At 39.1% G+C, this 16636-nt stretch overlaps 1 protein-coding gene across 1 annotated transcript in view; it reads right to left on the bottom strand.

The window, feature by feature from the left end:
- Positions 1-16636, bottom strand: part of Pcsk5 (proprotein convertase subtilisin/kexin type 5) — a 409108-nt gene that overhangs the window by 268461 nt on the left and 124011 nt on the right. Inside the window, exons 4-5 of the mRNA XM_028770072.1 lie at positions 12941-13084; positions 10191-10267 (exon numbers count right to left, since the gene is read on the bottom strand). Coding sequence (XP_028625905.1) covers positions 10191-10267; positions 12941-13084 — 221 coding nt within the window. The remainder of the gene's footprint in view (positions 1-10190; positions 10268-12940; positions 13085-16636) is intronic.

Raw genomic sequence — 16636 nt, 5'->3', positions numbered from 1 at the left:
TGTGTGATATATTAGACAGGTAGATGAGAATTAGGGGAAAAAAAAGGTGCTTGTTTCAACTCCAAAATCAAATACTTCCCATTCTTTTGTAAACATTAAAGCATTCTATCATAACTCTGAGAGGGAAACATAAATACAGTGAACTTTATGACATTCTGACAGTCTATAAAGTTAACATTCAGGTCACAATTTAAACCACTCAGGTTCAAATGAGGTCACTTGGTATCAGTAACAAGGCACTGATGTCAAGACAGGGTGGAACATGAGAGACCATTGTGTGCTGCTCTTTTGGCATGATGACAACACTAGTTATCTCTGGGAAGATCATGATATCAGGAGGATGGAAAATGAAAGGGATAGAAGGCATACACAACAACCTGATACATCAGAGTTGGAGGACCAGGGAGAAAAGAGGATCCTATTTTTGGTAATTGGGACAGGTGTGGGAGGGGGTGTGATCCTCTGAGGATGAACTTCTGAAGGAGAAAATGCCAACCCAAAGCAAGAAGGTCACAGGAAACCTGGAGCAGTCAGCTAATCTCAGCTCAGGATGTCACCACAAGGAATTTTATCTGTAATTCATGCAAATTCAAATGCATATACTAGCATATGTAAATTATATGCAGATGGAGTATGGGTATCCAAAAATAGGAAGACGTAAACTATTGTAACAAAGGTCACTTTTAGATTCATGCAATGGCAGTATGAGATGAAAATAAAGAAGAGGGTATGCAAGAGAGCCTGTCATGCTCTGTTCCTGAGAGCTGGTCAGTGACTTATAGGCAATGAAGGAAACTTGTACTATTCTCTGAGGGAGAACATGTCCTTAAGATATCATTACCAGGTACTCCTTGGGCTAAGTCTTTTACAGAGAATCTTTCACTCACAGCCCACATTTCCAAGGCACTCATAAAGTTCTTCACCCAAAGACAAAAACACTGGGTCAGTGACTTTTACTTCATGCGACTCCAGCCTCAGAGTCTGCTCTCCAAATAGAGCAATGTGAAAATCATTCCAGTGGCCTCTGGGAATTAGGTTGACATTTTGTTTTGGTACTTACTTTTAAATAATAATATTTAAATTTTATGTATATAGATTATGTCTGTGCATCATGTGCTTAATACCTAAAGAGGTCAGACAAGGACATTGGATACCCTGGAACTGAAGTTACAGATGGTTGTGAGCAGCCATGTGGGTGCTGGAAATCAAATCTGGGTCCTCTGGAAGAGCTATCAGTACTCTTAATTGCTAAGCCATTTCTCCAGACCTGAAGTACTTACTTCAGATAAACTCCGGTAATAATATTAGCATTCATACATATGGCATGTTCACATCGTTTTCAGAAAACTTTTACTTGAATTGTGATCAGGTGGTACTCATTAAGTTTCACTTTCAAAAGCTGTTGGTATGCACTAGTAAGATTTTTTTTTTGAATGTTGACAGACCCAAGCTCCAGCTTCACCATCCAATCAGACCAACCCTAAAGGCAGCCAACTTTCTGCCCTGCCTACATTCCTTATTTTTTCTATCCCTCCCTCCCTCCTTCACTCCTTCCTTCCTTTTCCCCAATCACACAGTTTTTCTAGTTCTGTGTCTGTCTCTTTTGTGCCTGCAATTTACCATAGTTAACTTTCTATAATCTTTAAATAAATATCCTATGGACTCACTAGAGTTCCCTTTATTTATTTCAACTGAATAAATAGAATTGTGGGCCAGATCTATACAATCATTTATTGAAACAAATGACCTTTGCCCCTTATTCCAAGCCACAGTGGTCCATGTGATATCAGAGATCTTTGCTCCTGTTCTCTGAAGAAGCAGAACTATGGGTACCAAGTTCTCAGTGAACACAGCGCTACATTCTGGTCATGACAAATCTGTGAGGTTGTGATCAACCTAGACATCAGCTTTTCCTCTACTGACTAATTAAGCTATGTGAGTGAATACACTCTGTGAGAATAAATGAGCTCAAAGCCAGCCTGTCACTCAGTAACGATGGGATGGGCACATTTGCTGAATGTGAGATGCTGTGGATGGTGAATAGACATGGTGCAAAGGTGCTATTTTTATTAGTTTATGTTTACATAGTAACCAAATACAACCAAACATAACAAGGTAGACATATAGGGTATTTCTAGTTTAAGATGAACTGCAATACAGGGTAAGTCTTAGAAGGATGTTCCTCCAAGGTCACAGATTTAGTGGCAATGGGCTACGAGCTGTTTGGTACCTAAGCATGCTGTCAAAGCAGGATGATTTTGTCCTCTATCGTCCAGTCTTCTTTACTGAGGGACCTTCTGATAACTAAAGATATTTATTAATATCTAATCCACAGAGAATAGGAAGCTTCTGTTGTAACAGAATTAATACACAATTCAAAATATAGCACCTCTATTACCTTATAATGACAAAATTCTAACTTGAGTCCTTTAACATGGAAGAGTATGATAAAAATTACAATGCAGCCATCTTAATGATCTCAGTGATCTTAACGTGAATATTCTACAAGACTGAGGAATGTAGCGTGGGTATCCTCTACTTTATGGCTAATATCAACTTATCAGTAAGTACATCTCATGCATGTCTTTCTGGGTCTGGGTTACCTCACTCAGGATCATTCTGCAAAACTCTTTGAGCATAATGTTGATCCTATTAGTTGTACAGGTCATATAATAACGATGTACACGTCATAAAAGAGTTTGTCTCGCCTCAGCTGACCTTTTTCTTCAGAATCTCTCATGAGATTTGCCAGCTAATCCACTTTGAGAGTTCTTGGACCCTTTGCTAATTCTTAGTAAGGCCACCAAGACTCTCCTACCCCTCACCTCACAAGGTCTTCATGCTCTATGATCATACATATTTCTGGGTGGAAGGAGATAGCAGAAAATATAGGCATGCAAAGGAGGAGGCTGGAGGAGATTAAAACAGAACGATAAATAAATACACCTGTCTGGAAACCCTCCTCAAATGCTTAATTCATTATTTAAAAAGGATACTTAACTCTTCCCATAGTGCAATTTCCATCTGCTTTAGAGCCCTAGGAAGTTGTGAGTTTGTTTTTTAAATAAGAAATTTAAATTTAAGCAACTATTAATTATTCATGTCAACAGTACATGGGGCTCGCATAAATTACACCCAAACTTCATTTAAACTTATAGCATCAATGAGATGCTTTATCAAAAACTGTTACTGAGAGTCCCAAGACAGTAAGTCACCAAATCCTAGAGGAGAAAATAGTGAAATTGACAAAGAGCACAACAGAAGAGTTTGAAGGTTGCATTAGCATGACTACAAGCCCCGGAATAATTAATGTAATTTTTATGAAGATGAATATTTATACGTCAGGTAACAGCTCTATAGGAATTTGAGGTTAGATAACCACTTTCCATATTTGTTCAACCTTCATTAAAGAATAAACAGCCATTTAAATGACTCTCATAAATTTAATTACTTTTGTCCTCAGATGTATTTGAACATTTTCTCTTTTGCTCTACAAGACAGCAAGTTAAATAAAGGACAGACATACACCTGTGTCAGTTACAGGTCTACCCCAGAACTCTGAGGTCTTTCATTCTGGCTAAAGCAGTTCACTCAAAGGACATTCAGAGAAACAGACAGAGGTCAGGGAGTCAACAGTGCTAAATACTGAGCTAGAACAAGCAGTTTCTGGGAGGTCTCTCCTAGAGCCATCTGAAAGCATTTAAGGTCTTCAGAGATGCAGAGAACACTAGTGTCCCAGCAATTAGTATTAGTGTCCTTATGAAACTTGCTCAAAGGGGTCTGCTTGTCCCTTTGGCAATGTCAACACACGCAGAAAGTGCTTTTTCATAAGAAAGGGACCTGCTGCAGACACTAAATTCACTGTTCCCTTGATCTTAGACTATCTATTCTCCAAGATCTGCGTATTAAATTTTTTTTCTGTTCTTTTTTCTATCTGTTTTATTTGTAGATTATCTAATCTAAGGCACATTGTTACAGCAGCTTGAACAGACTACAGCAGCTGTATATAAAAAGTGTAAAATATTCTTAATGTGAAGACTCTAGGAATTATATTTTCAGTCAATGTTATTAAACATGAGTTTATTTGATACTCAGAGACCAAGCAACTACTAGATGGAGCTGTTATCTTGAAAATATTAAAGGAATATATTAAAAACTATGTAGAAAGGCAATGTAAACATTGGTAACAACCCTCCTCTTCTTCAGTAAGTTTTATCTGTTCTCCTAATTTATAGATAACTAATACTTTGGTTAAATTTATGGTATAAAGAATTACTAATGCTCCAACTTGGTATGGTCACAGATCTTACATTGTGGGGTTTTTTAGTCTAGCACTGAGCTACTATATTTCTCCTATAATCTAAATGCACTGGCTTTTGCATTAGAATACTATCTCCTGGCAACAGCTGTGCAGAACTAAGAAATAAAGAGCCACACACACATTGGTTTCTGTACCATACTGACATTCTTAAAACCACAAAAAATGTGTGGAAGAATAAAGAACTAAAGAAAATGTATGTCTATCTTTTTTGACTAAGTCTCAAAAATAAAAGATAATAAAAGAAAATTTAAAAAGTCCTATTCATTTAAGAAAATGAATCTTAACTTTTAGGTTGGTTTCTTTTGCAGAGCAATTGGATTCTGAAGCCACACATCACACACCCAATATAATAAAATGATATCATCTTCTGTCACACACATTGCCACAGCTTAAGCAGAGAGACCATTTACCAGGAGGCAACCTAGGGAAGGGTTGCTCTAACTCAGTCATCAATAATGCATTTACTGAAATAGGAGTTGAGAGATGAAATGCCAGGGGACTGTGAGACTGTGTCATTTGTAGGGAGGCACTCTGTTCTAACTCCACAGCAATGCAAGCCACAATGACTTAAGGCAAATCGGGAGCAGAAGGCAGGTGTTTCTAATCTCTGCTTATGATGTTATTTCTTTATCATCAATAACACAGATTCAACATATCACCATTTGGGCACTGAAAGAACGGTGAGAAAAAGGAACTACATAGCTTTGTACTTCTGAGGTGATGTCCTTCACTTCAAAGCTTTGGCACCAATCATAATCATGTAAGTCTAAGATAGGGTTTGTGTATATTTTGGGTTATATTTTATTGATATTGATAACCCTTGAGCCATTGGCTCCCTATGAAGTCCACTCCCAATTCAATCTACTAACAATCAAGATAAATTTCATCACCATAGTTACCCATGTAGTTTAGACAAGTAATCATTAAAAAATGAACAAATGCAGCTAAGTACTAGGGAATTCTAAATACACTGCCAACCAATTGGTCTGATCATGCAAGGTGATCAGTATAGCATATGCCTCAACTTTCATATTCAGACTTTCTTAAAATGGAAACTTCTCTCCTTAATCATCTTATAGCTAATTAATTGCTTCCCTCGCTTGGCAGCTTGCATAATATTTTCTGCTACCATTGAAACTAGACTGAAGAATGGAGGCTTTCAGGTTAGATCCAGCTGGAATATCTAAGTACTGGGTCTCAAGAGTGTGGTGTGTTCACCAATAGGAGCTTACCTTCAACACCTGAGAGGCAACTAAAGGTTACATCACTAGTCTATACTGTTTTGGGAGTCACTTGGACTACTCTGAGCAACCATTCTAATGGAGGCTTCTTGTACTTGGGATTTGTGTTAGTCCCACAAATGATTATTATGGGGAGCACTGCCAGCCAAGAGGCATAACTTCCTATATAAATGTATATTTATATAGGAAGTTATGCCTCATATGTATATGTATACATGCATATTCATACACTTTGTATACAATTTGGGGGTAATTATAAAATAATGATTCCTTAAGGCTTTACTAAAACAGCCATGGTATTATTTGTCCCTTGTCCCTCCTTCTACTGTCATATTGACCTTTCTTCCCCAACCCCAGTGAATCCCCTCCTCTGTTTATATATTTCTCATGTAAAATCACTTGCATACAGCACTCATCAAAGCACCTTCTCTTTACAGCCAATGGAGACTACCACAGACAGTCACAACTTGACACAATTCAGATATAAACTAACCAAGGGAAACCAGGCCCCACCAGATCCATCTGTATCACATCCTCTGCAACTGTGGCTCAGGGAACAACAGAAAAAGGGAGCATAAAGACTGAAAGAACCAGAATTCCAGGAAGTCCACTGTGAAACAGGCTCTCCTAGAAATGGCTACAGAGCAATAGTAATATCGTCAGTGGACATGTTAACATGGAAGGAGAAAAAGTTCTCAGAGTCCCGCCCCCTAAACAAACCAGTGCTACAGGCAAGCAGTGACTGCTGGTAGAGGGAGAATTAGCCTTTCCAAGGATGACCTCCCTTATTGTTATTCCACACAAAGTAGTCAGCCCTGAAACCATACGTAAACAACAAAACAGATCCAGCTGGCAGTATTTATGTATTTGTGTATACATACATGTGAAACACTGAGAATCAGAGAAACAGGAGGCTATGGTTTTGAGGGCAAGAACAAGGGAGGTACTGGACAGAGAAAAGGAGAAAGTGATAGGATTCTATTTTAATTAAAATGTATAAGTAAATGAGGATTTTTAAAAGTAAAACTAACAAAGCCATTGCTGCACTGAGGCCTGGGTAAGCCAAAGCTTCTGGCCCTCAGAGGCAGAACAGCCTATAGCTCAACCTTTAACCCTGGAGATAGAGCTTCCTATACTTAATTTAGATTTGAAATGTTCATATGCACACATCCTTTGAGATCATTTTAATTTTACCTGATTGTAAGGAGTTAGAAAAGTGAAGAGAACATATGATTACAGTAGTAAGAGCTGTACCCAGCATGCAGTTTTGCATTTTACATAGTGTACTGTTATTTGTTTTTTAGAGGGAATCCGGCTATGCTACTTCCCATGTATTATTTTTTAGTAGTGAAGTTCAAGGTAGTTGGAACCAAAGCTAATCATAGTAAGCCCAGTTTCACTATCTCTTCTCAACTACGAATCTACTTTTAGCCCCAGTTTGATGATATGATGAGACCCTTGTCTAAGCAGAATTACCTACTCCTGGATCCATGCTTGAAGACATATCCATCCACAGCATCTGACAGTATGGTCTATTGACCAGAAGTATTTTAACCATTAATGCTAGAATGGATGTTCTTAGCTAGCCAAGAGGGAACACACACACATGGACACACAAACCAAACACACACACACACACACACACATATACACACACGGGTGGAACGATAATAATAAAAAGAAGTTATCAACTTGAAAGTGGGTGGTTATATGGGAGGGGTGCAAGGAAGAAATCTTGAAGGGGCTGGAGGGAGAAAAGGGAGAGGAAAGTGATGTAATTCTATTTCAACCAGAAACTTTTTAAAAAGACAACAACTATTGGCATACATCTTGCACAAAGCTGGTACCACCCATCAGTCAAACTCCCATTCACTCAATGAAGTGAAGTGACCCTGTCTTTGAATGGGTCAAATTGGGATACACTGGAGCACTCCAGAAGGAGCAATACTCCAGTGATTCATAGCAAAAGTTCTGGAGAATGGCCAAGTTTAAAAGCAAGTCTCCAAATTCAAGCCATTAGCAATCTACATTATTTCACTACTATATCTAAGCATATAGGTTTAAAAGGATAGAGTTGGGTGATATTGGCATATGCCTTTAATCCTAGCACTTGGAAGGCCGAGGCAGGTAGATCTCTGAGTTCTAGGCCAGCCTGATCTACAGAGTGAATGCCAGGACAGCCAAGGCTACACAGAGAAACTCTGTCTTGAAGAGACAAAAAAGAAAAAAACTCTGCAAATCACCTGTAAGACTAATACTCAAAGAGCTAGCTTTCTTACATACGGACACACTGGGTCCACATTGTTATAGCACACACACCTTTGATAATGGTCACCATCACCACTTCATTTCAAGGCAAAAAGTTAACGTAGGTAGTTTTAGATATAACTAGCTAAGGGATCAATTTTAGACATAATTAGCTACAGGGCTCAACCCATTGGTCTTCCATTCTTACCCACAGCATATCTGTACATTCACATTCTAAAGGAGGAGATTGGGCATTAACCTGATCTAGCTAGACATTTTCCATTTTCCATTCCTCTTTTCTCTCCGCAAACATTTATGTGATGAATGTAGCAAATAGGCATATTACAGTCAGCTTTGCTATAATACTTGTTTTGACAAAGAGATTTTTTTCAGCATGATTGATGCATTAGGGACTATGCTGAGCATATGTGGAATTGGCATTTATTTATGTGCAATTCTCTCCTAGAATCTCTAGGTGAATTACACTAAACAAAACAAAACACATCAGAGAAACTGAATATGTAGGAGCACAGAAACACACAGCTCCCATCTTAGGACATAATGTTCTACACGTGGTAACACCAGTGACCCTTCAGCTTCTGCCTGCTCTCAGGTTGCCTTCCTTTCATTTCACATGGGGGCCTTCTTGCACACTTTTCTTTCTGCTTAGCTCTCTGTTTGTTTTGTACTTTCCCTCAGTGTTGCTGTTCTGTTTTATCCTTTCGGTTTTAGCATTTATCATTTTCTTCCATGTAGAGTGTGAGAGTAAATGGGGATATTTGTGTTTGCAAGAGAAATAATTATAACTTGGGTTCTTTCCAAAGTAAAGAACCACCTTATTAGAATTTTGATACATTCATCTCTTTAACGCATCCAGAACTAGGCTACCATTTAATGACATGTGCAGCATGGCCAATGACATTTGTGCATGCTATGGATGTCAAGTCTGTCCTTTCTCTATGTTTGGGATTCTACCAAGTGCTGTTGGTTTCTTGGGAATGCCTATGCTACATGACAGCAGAACAGGGTGTGGAGAGGTACTAGCAGTATATTGTTTTTTGTTTTAAAGATTATTTTAGAGAGATTTTAAATTCAAAGCAAACACTGAAGGACAGATATTTCTCATATCTCCCCCCTAGTAACACAAGAGTACATCCCTAAATATTAAATGATTCAAGTCATTTCACATTGGCTTGTAATTGGGCTAAAAAAAAATATAATCAGCTCATGTTGCCTAAAATTCTTACAGCTTATGTGACGTTCATGGAACATTATAATCTAGGCAATAAAGATCACGTCTGAAAGAAGTCTATGAGCTATAACTTAGTTTCCTTCTCTTTTTGTTTGGAAGGAAGCTCTAGTAAAATCTACTTATGTCAATTTATGCATTACTGTTTTCACCAGAGACCCTATTTGTCATATTCATTTGATTGTTGATATTAACAAATGGCATATTTCTACAGTTTCTCATTGAAAGGTCTTTGTAGATGAAGAAAGCAATAGAAAGTTTTCCTGGGTCATCTGGTTTTATCCAAGCTTTTTGACTTATCCAAATGCTACCTAAGAAAATCTCCTGCAAAAAAAAATAGTGAATTGCAATATCACCCTATATATGGCCAAAGCAGTCCTCTTTGCATTTCTGTGGCCCCATGTCAAACATGTTAAGAAAAAGTCACATGACATTTTCTAAATTTTAACATTTTTCTCAGGAAAGCTTTGAAGTATGGGAAGGAAGAGATCTAATGTGGTTTAGTGACCAAGAATATCTGGTGATGATCTTTGTAGGTGGGAAAAATCATTGCCACTTACCCACTGAATGATAAAGATTCTGCAATCCAATGGATCTTCATTTTCATTTTTATTAACTAAAAACTACCATACTATGTGGGGAGAGACATTGGGCCTCTTCATTAGGAAGTGGGATAGGAAAGAGAATGCAGCCCAATGCCTGGCAATAATGCTTTGAATATGTGCCCTGGTATAAAACCCAATCTGTGACCAAAACTCCAATGTCCAAACATATATGTTGGATTTAACAGTAAGTGAAACTTTGGGAATTACTCTTGTTTTGTTCCCTCTCCCCCCTCCCCCAGCACACTTATCTCTAAAATGTGTTATGGACTAATTATTTCAGGAGGTAACACCTTTACACTTCCATCTCTAAGATTTGGAGATGCTGAGCTATCCCCCAGGGCTCTGCCAGCAGCCACTTTTTCCTATATAGACAATTCTAGTTTCTTATTTAGAAACTTCAGTAAAAAGATACCTGTTTCTCCTGTTGTGATCTAAAGACCCATTTGTTACCAAGAGTTTTGAAGAGATGACTTCCCTCAGCATAAGCAGAGAGCAGAGCCACATGCCAGCCCTCCTCTGAATCTTACTTGTTCTCATTGCTTGCATCATAACGAGGCATCGGGTCCAAGTCATTCCCATTCACATCACAACTTGCCAGAGCATCCTGTGACCATGAAGAAGAGAGGGGAAACAGACTGTAGTTAGAGGTATCTCGAAAGCTCCTGCTTCCTTAAATGCATTTCTGCAAGAGAGTAATTAGGTTAATGAATATACTCATGGTTCACTAATGTCAGACACCTTAGGAAGAGACTGCTGGTTCAATAATAATCATTGCTGTATTATCCCTTTAAGGTGATATAGTCTGTATAGACCAAATGATTTTCCACTTCTTACCCAGAGTGACCCAGTTTATGAGATACTTATCTTACAGAGATGCCCTGAATTTCACATTTTCTAAGCACTTTCCTAATATCTAGAAGCAGTAATATATATACATATATATGTATATCAATCCTGAGCTTGCAGTAATCTTTATCATGTTTTAGTGAATTTTTTTTAGAAAAAAAACCCAATTCTCGCATAAGTGACAAGCCAGCTAAGACATTAGATGTTTATTCTATCAGCTTTCCTGGGATCTGTATTACACAGCATTAGTCTTGTCTCAGGCACAATATCTATTCCATAAAAGCCTTCAAGTCAGACTCCTACTATTATCCTACAGCTCTGAGAACAGCCCAAATGATGAGCAAAGCTAACCTAAGGTTTAAAATGAGAAAACAGAACCTCTGAAGCCAAAGTTGGATTTATTTGTTTGCTTTCAAAAATGGTTAGGAAAAAAGTTCCAGAATACTCCAGAGAACTCACAGGGTCACTTCTACAGTTTAATTTTTTATTCCTGCACTTTGCCCATTCCAGAATATTATTAATTCCCCATGCTTCATGATTGCCTCTATGCCCAATGTTAATAAAAGCCAATATTATCTTTGCTTCCAGCCTTTACTGAATTCTTATGTTTCTGAAAATACAGTTTAGTCTGCAGAGTTTGAAATGTTTTGTAGAATTTAGCACCATACATGGTACATATAATGGTATTAGGTTTGGCTTTCTGCACACAGGCGCCCTGCTCCTCTTACTGGGTGTCAGAGCTAGAAGTACTTTGGAATGAGTGACTCAAATATACCTTAACAGTTTTACTCACAGGAAACAGAGGCATCAAATAGACTGCTCTGTAGTCTGCATATGAAACAAATCAGACAGAAGTTCAAGTCTTTGGTCTGAATAATAAAGAATGTTTTTCCTGGCAACCAAGTAAGAATTGGGATAGCAGCTTCATTAATAACTGAACAGGTAATCCTACATAATGTTCTTTCAGAATGAAAACATAACAGAGGCAAAAAATGCCATCATAATTAGGTAGACATGAATTTCACTTACTGAAGCCCAGTCTGCAGCAGGTAGAAGCATACACAGAGAGCCCTCCTGGCATGTGACAAGACAGATGTCCTTTCTACAACTATAGTTCTGATCTCCTATTTCACCCAGAATAACTGACTTCAATCTCCAGACTTTCGCTACTTCACCTATATCTGAAGTGAGTGAGGCTTTAAGTTCTATGCTGCAAAGAGGCATGCATTCATCTGAGTGTACTCAGCCACAGGGTGAGGTTAACCACTGACTCCCATTCAAAACAGAGCTAAAGGAATCTTCAGTTTCACCTCTAGGATGGATGGATATATAGTACCAGGAGGCAAACAAGAAGTGAGCCTCTTTGCAATGGACAGAGACCATTACAGAAAGCTACAACCAATCAAAGTGCAGAAGTGTGGAGCCTGGTCTCAGTGAGTATATCTACAAAATGACGTCTATACTTTGGGCTCAGGAAACATTCAGGCAGTACTGGGGCAGAGGAGGAAGAAATATTGTAAGAACCAGAGGATCAGAGAGTTGATCAGGATTACTGTGAGACTGTCTCCTAGTAATGTGAGAAGCTACATGCATAAACTCTCATTAACATAGCTGCATAAGCAGGAGCTGAACAAGGACAACAATAGATACACCAAAGTAGACTGGGTAAGTCCATAGGCCTTCACTCTACACAAAGAACTACAGGCTTTAAGGAATGCTATCAGCTACAGAAATAGTTTTCCTTAAGGAAGAACACACCAATTACTTATCTAATACTAAATCCTCAGCACTGAAAGCATACTTATGAATGACATTATACAGACTGAGAAAGTTGTATTTGTAATTTTAGAGATATATGTATATACATATACATGTATATATGTAACAACAATCAGTGAAAAAGAGGTCATGACTTTGAAAGAGAGCAGGGAGGGTTACATGGGAAGTTTGCAGAAGGAAAGGGAAAGGGTAAGTAATGTAATTATATTATAATCTCAATTTTTTTAAAAAATAGATTTTTTAAAAAAAAAACATAGGGAAGAAAAAAAATGGAAGAATAACTGAAGAAAAGTTTTCAGTCTGAACTTTTCTACAAAAGACTGTATGCTGCCTGGCAGAATTATTGAGAAGAGTGGAAGTGGTTGATAACAGATGGTGTTGGTGGAAGGGTTTCTAATACCTAATGGCTCTCCTTTTGAAGGCCATCCCATCAAAGGCATGGGAAATCAGAGAGAAAAATGTTATTTCATGATCCTTGTGCCAAAAGAGCTCACCTTTCACACACAAAAAAACAAAAAACAAAAAACAAAACCTCACAGAGCCTGCCATATCTCCCACCACATTTGCCAGCAGCTTTCCCACGCCTGGACCATCCCAACAGGAGTTCTCTGCTTCCAAGGAGGGAGGACTGTGGACCACAGCAAACACTCACATAGTTTTGCATCAGATCGGGGTGGGTTCTCTCGATGCCATCATCCAGGATAGTCACTACGATGTTCTTCCCCGTGTAGCCTCTCTTCCAGGCTCCTTCGATATTCATGTCTGACTGGCAAGGATGTGTGTTGTCACTGCAGTGCTAAAGAACGAGAGGGCCATTGCAGATTACTGAATAGTGAGCAGATAGGAGAATTACACACTTATGAGGACAGTATTGAATAAAGAATAATTTGGTCTGCTGCCTGCTAGAAAGGAAACATTCATTCCCAGAGCAGTAACCAAGAAGATACAAAGAGAGGTATATAGGGATGGAGGATACTGGGCACTAGTATAAATACCATAGATAGGTTTTAAAAATCCAGCATGTCAACAGAATAAGGGTTAATTTATTGTCACCGTACACTAACAGACTATAAATAACAACTGCTGAATTTCATTATCTACCTTAAGAGGGTAACTGAAAAATATATACTCTCTTCTGCCTTGGCCAGGCACCTAGTAGCCAATCCAGCTACAACTGGGACTGACTCAAGCTCCACTGTACAGCTAGCTGGAGGTATGTTCCTGTGAGAAATGCACAACAGGTTCTCTAAATGCTTTTCACTAAATTAACAGGATAGACAGATTCATTCAGTGCTGCTTTGAGAAGGGGAACCAAGCCAAGGCATGTACTCTACCTAGTAAACTGTATACAGAATCTTCAAGGGGCAGACTGAAAACATAACATCCTGGCTCATTGTGTGCAGAAATTTTGTTCTGCAAGAGCTACAGTGTCCAAACACACTGGAAAAGGAGCCAGCAGCTTTTTCTGATATAATTTACTAATGTTGGTTCAACCCATATAATTGTTCCTTTCAAGTCTATCTCTTTGAAATACTCTGGAGGGTTGCTGTTTCCTAGGTTCTTACGACTCAGAATAAGCACAAGGGAAGGGACATGGGACTCTATAATGTCATAGCAACATCAACTCTTGCTCGCCATTCACCACTCACTAAATTCCTCCTGCCTCTCAGCGAATAGCCCCACACATAGGAAATGGAAATGAATGCCAAGATTTCTTTCCTTATGTCTCAAACATAACGAAGACCCCACTAGCACTGATGGATTTAACACACATTGTATTGAGCACCTACTGCAGGCTCAATATGGTTGCAAACAAAATGCCTTAGGTATTCAGCCCAGAGGAGGGCCACAGAAAACAGAAAAATGAAGAAACAAGACATCTGAGAGTGTTCACTGTATTTTAAAGGGATCGAGAGAAGGATGGAGGGATAGAGAGATGGGGGAATGAAGGAAAAAGGGAGGGAGAGGGAGAGAGAGAGAGAAAGAAAAAGAGAGAGAGAGTCTCGGTGCTTTGGTGGTGAATGTTGAGTGTACTGCTTTAGGGACACAGTCAGAAGGAGATTTCAGTCCCTGAGAAAGTAAAAGTTGTGTGGTGGTCATGTGACTGTTGAGGATTTACTGTTAGTAAGAGCACAGAGACTAGCATCCTGTTCAGTTCCACAAATGCTAGGACTCTGATGTGGGGAAGGGTTTGGAGAGAAAAGGTAGAGACTACTCGTCAGAATGACACAGAGGATATCAAGCCAAAAGAAGAAGAAGAAGGAGGAGGAGGAGGAGGAAGAGGAAGAGGAGGAGGAAGAGGAAGAGGAGGAGGAAGAGGAGGAGGAGGAGAAAGAAGAAGAAGGAGGAGGAGGAGGAGGAGGAGGAAGAGGAGGAGGAGGAGAAGGAGAAAAAGAAGTAGTTGCCACCACTCTGGGCCCTGAGCATACAGTGTTTACCCTGCTCTACTGACCCAAGTACCAGTATCTTTCCTCCCTCCAGTTTCCTGAGCACATTTCTGGACCCACACAGCTTCCTTCCTAGGACCTTAGAGACACAGGCATGCAGATGCACATACACACTTGTTCTGTCTTCTCCAACTCATGCTCACTGGCTTTTGTTGGGTTGTACTGCTCACAGCTGAGTCTTGTACATTTGTCTCCCCGACTGACTGATGAACTGAAGTCTAACCTAAGATTTCATAAACACTGCTTAATCAATAGACTCACAATCAAACAGTATCCTCAACTTTATTTCTAGTTAAAAGTAGAATTATGCATCCTGCTTTGATCTCTTCAGCCATGCCTGGCCAGTTACTAGTTTTGCTAAAAGAAATGACGTGAAAAGAAGTGTTGCAGACTGACAAATACCCATCTTTCCAATTGTCCCCTTCTGGTCAAGCATGTGAGCCTCTCCTCATCAAATATTCCAACTTAACACAAAGCAATGTTAACAAGTTTCCATTTTATTTTTTTCCCCTAACCTGCTGTGAGCACCTGTAGTATGCATCATGACTGGGAATAATGTTAATGCAGCTGAGAGGTGGGCTGAAGGAAGGAAACGGACAGGATACGGGCAAGCCACAAATGGAATAAGCATCCTGGAGCGGATGGACACAGCCTGAAGTTGTAATTAAGAAAGCTGAAGAACATCAGCCGTCAATGGAAAACATGTGTGGTGGAGTGAGCAGCGGTCCTTTGAAATGTTCCAACCTCTGCTTCTGCCTAGTCTGACTTGGATCATTTAAAAAAATCTGGTACTACATTTCGTATCTGTTATATCCACCACTGCAGATCACTGATGGTAGTTGGTAGCTGTGCAACTGATAGATCCATCTTGACATGGCCTATAGCCCACATACCAAAGACGAAATGATATCAATAACAAAACATCTGATGAGATGAATGAGTTAACAGAAGCCTACACTGTTTCACTGTCTCTGGCAGACGTCAGGGGCCACTTGCAGAGTCTACTGTGAATGAGATTCAGAAGCCTGAGACCTCAAAAGAACCATTAATTTTTAATATATTTAAGTGTTCTAAGTTTCCAGATGCGTTACTGACATAATTGTCTTATACCTGAGATAGTCAGAGCAAAGAGGATAGAAATTAATGATGTCACCCAGCAATGAAATGAGAATAGCCTCATCAGTTCCTAAGATCCCGATAAAAGTGGTCTTTGTACTGGCTTAGATCTCCTTGCTAGAAATCCATGTTAAAGTAGCATTCATGGATGAAATCACACATACTGGTCATAGTTCACATATTTGTAGTCAATCCCATTGAGATCTCTGTTATGGGAAAAGCCTTGTATACAGAATGGTGTCAATGTACATGTGCTCATGGGATGGAGCTCACCAAGGGGCCAATGGTAACTTGGGCATATTAGAACTGGAGAAATCACATGTGTGCACAGCTTAAATATTTACAGTTACATCTGTATTTTCACTCTGAATAATGCTATTCCATTGGTGTCCAGGCATGCCTGACTAAGTTCCTAGAAACAACAATGAGCATATGAAATGGAAATATACAACATATGCCTGGGTTACTCTAGATAAGTATACCACTTTCTTACCCAAACAAGCTCTTGTGTCCTCAAAAATATATTGCAGGGTGTGCACAATGGACAAACAGTTTATATCCCTTTAAGTTACCCAAATATACATTTGTTATTCCTTCATCATCATTTATTCAGGAAAATGGGAGGGGAAACATATTCATTTTAAAATTCTCTAAATTGTGAGAGTTTCTGTGATGGTTTGAATAAGAATGGCCCCTATAGGCTCATACATTTGAATGCTTTGTCATCAGGGAATGGCACAATTTGAGGAAGATTAGGAGGTGTGGTTTTGTTGAAGGAGGTTTGT

The sequence above is a fragment of the Grammomys surdaster genome, unplaced genomic scaffold (genome assembly GCF_004785775.1).
Source record: "Grammomys surdaster isolate TR1022 unplaced genomic scaffold, NIH_TR_1.0 198, whole genome shotgun sequence".
Lineage (NCBI taxonomy): Eukaryota > Metazoa > Chordata > Mammalia > Rodentia > Muridae > Grammomys > Grammomys surdaster.
This window is presented reverse-complemented; position numbering and strand designations above follow the sequence as displayed.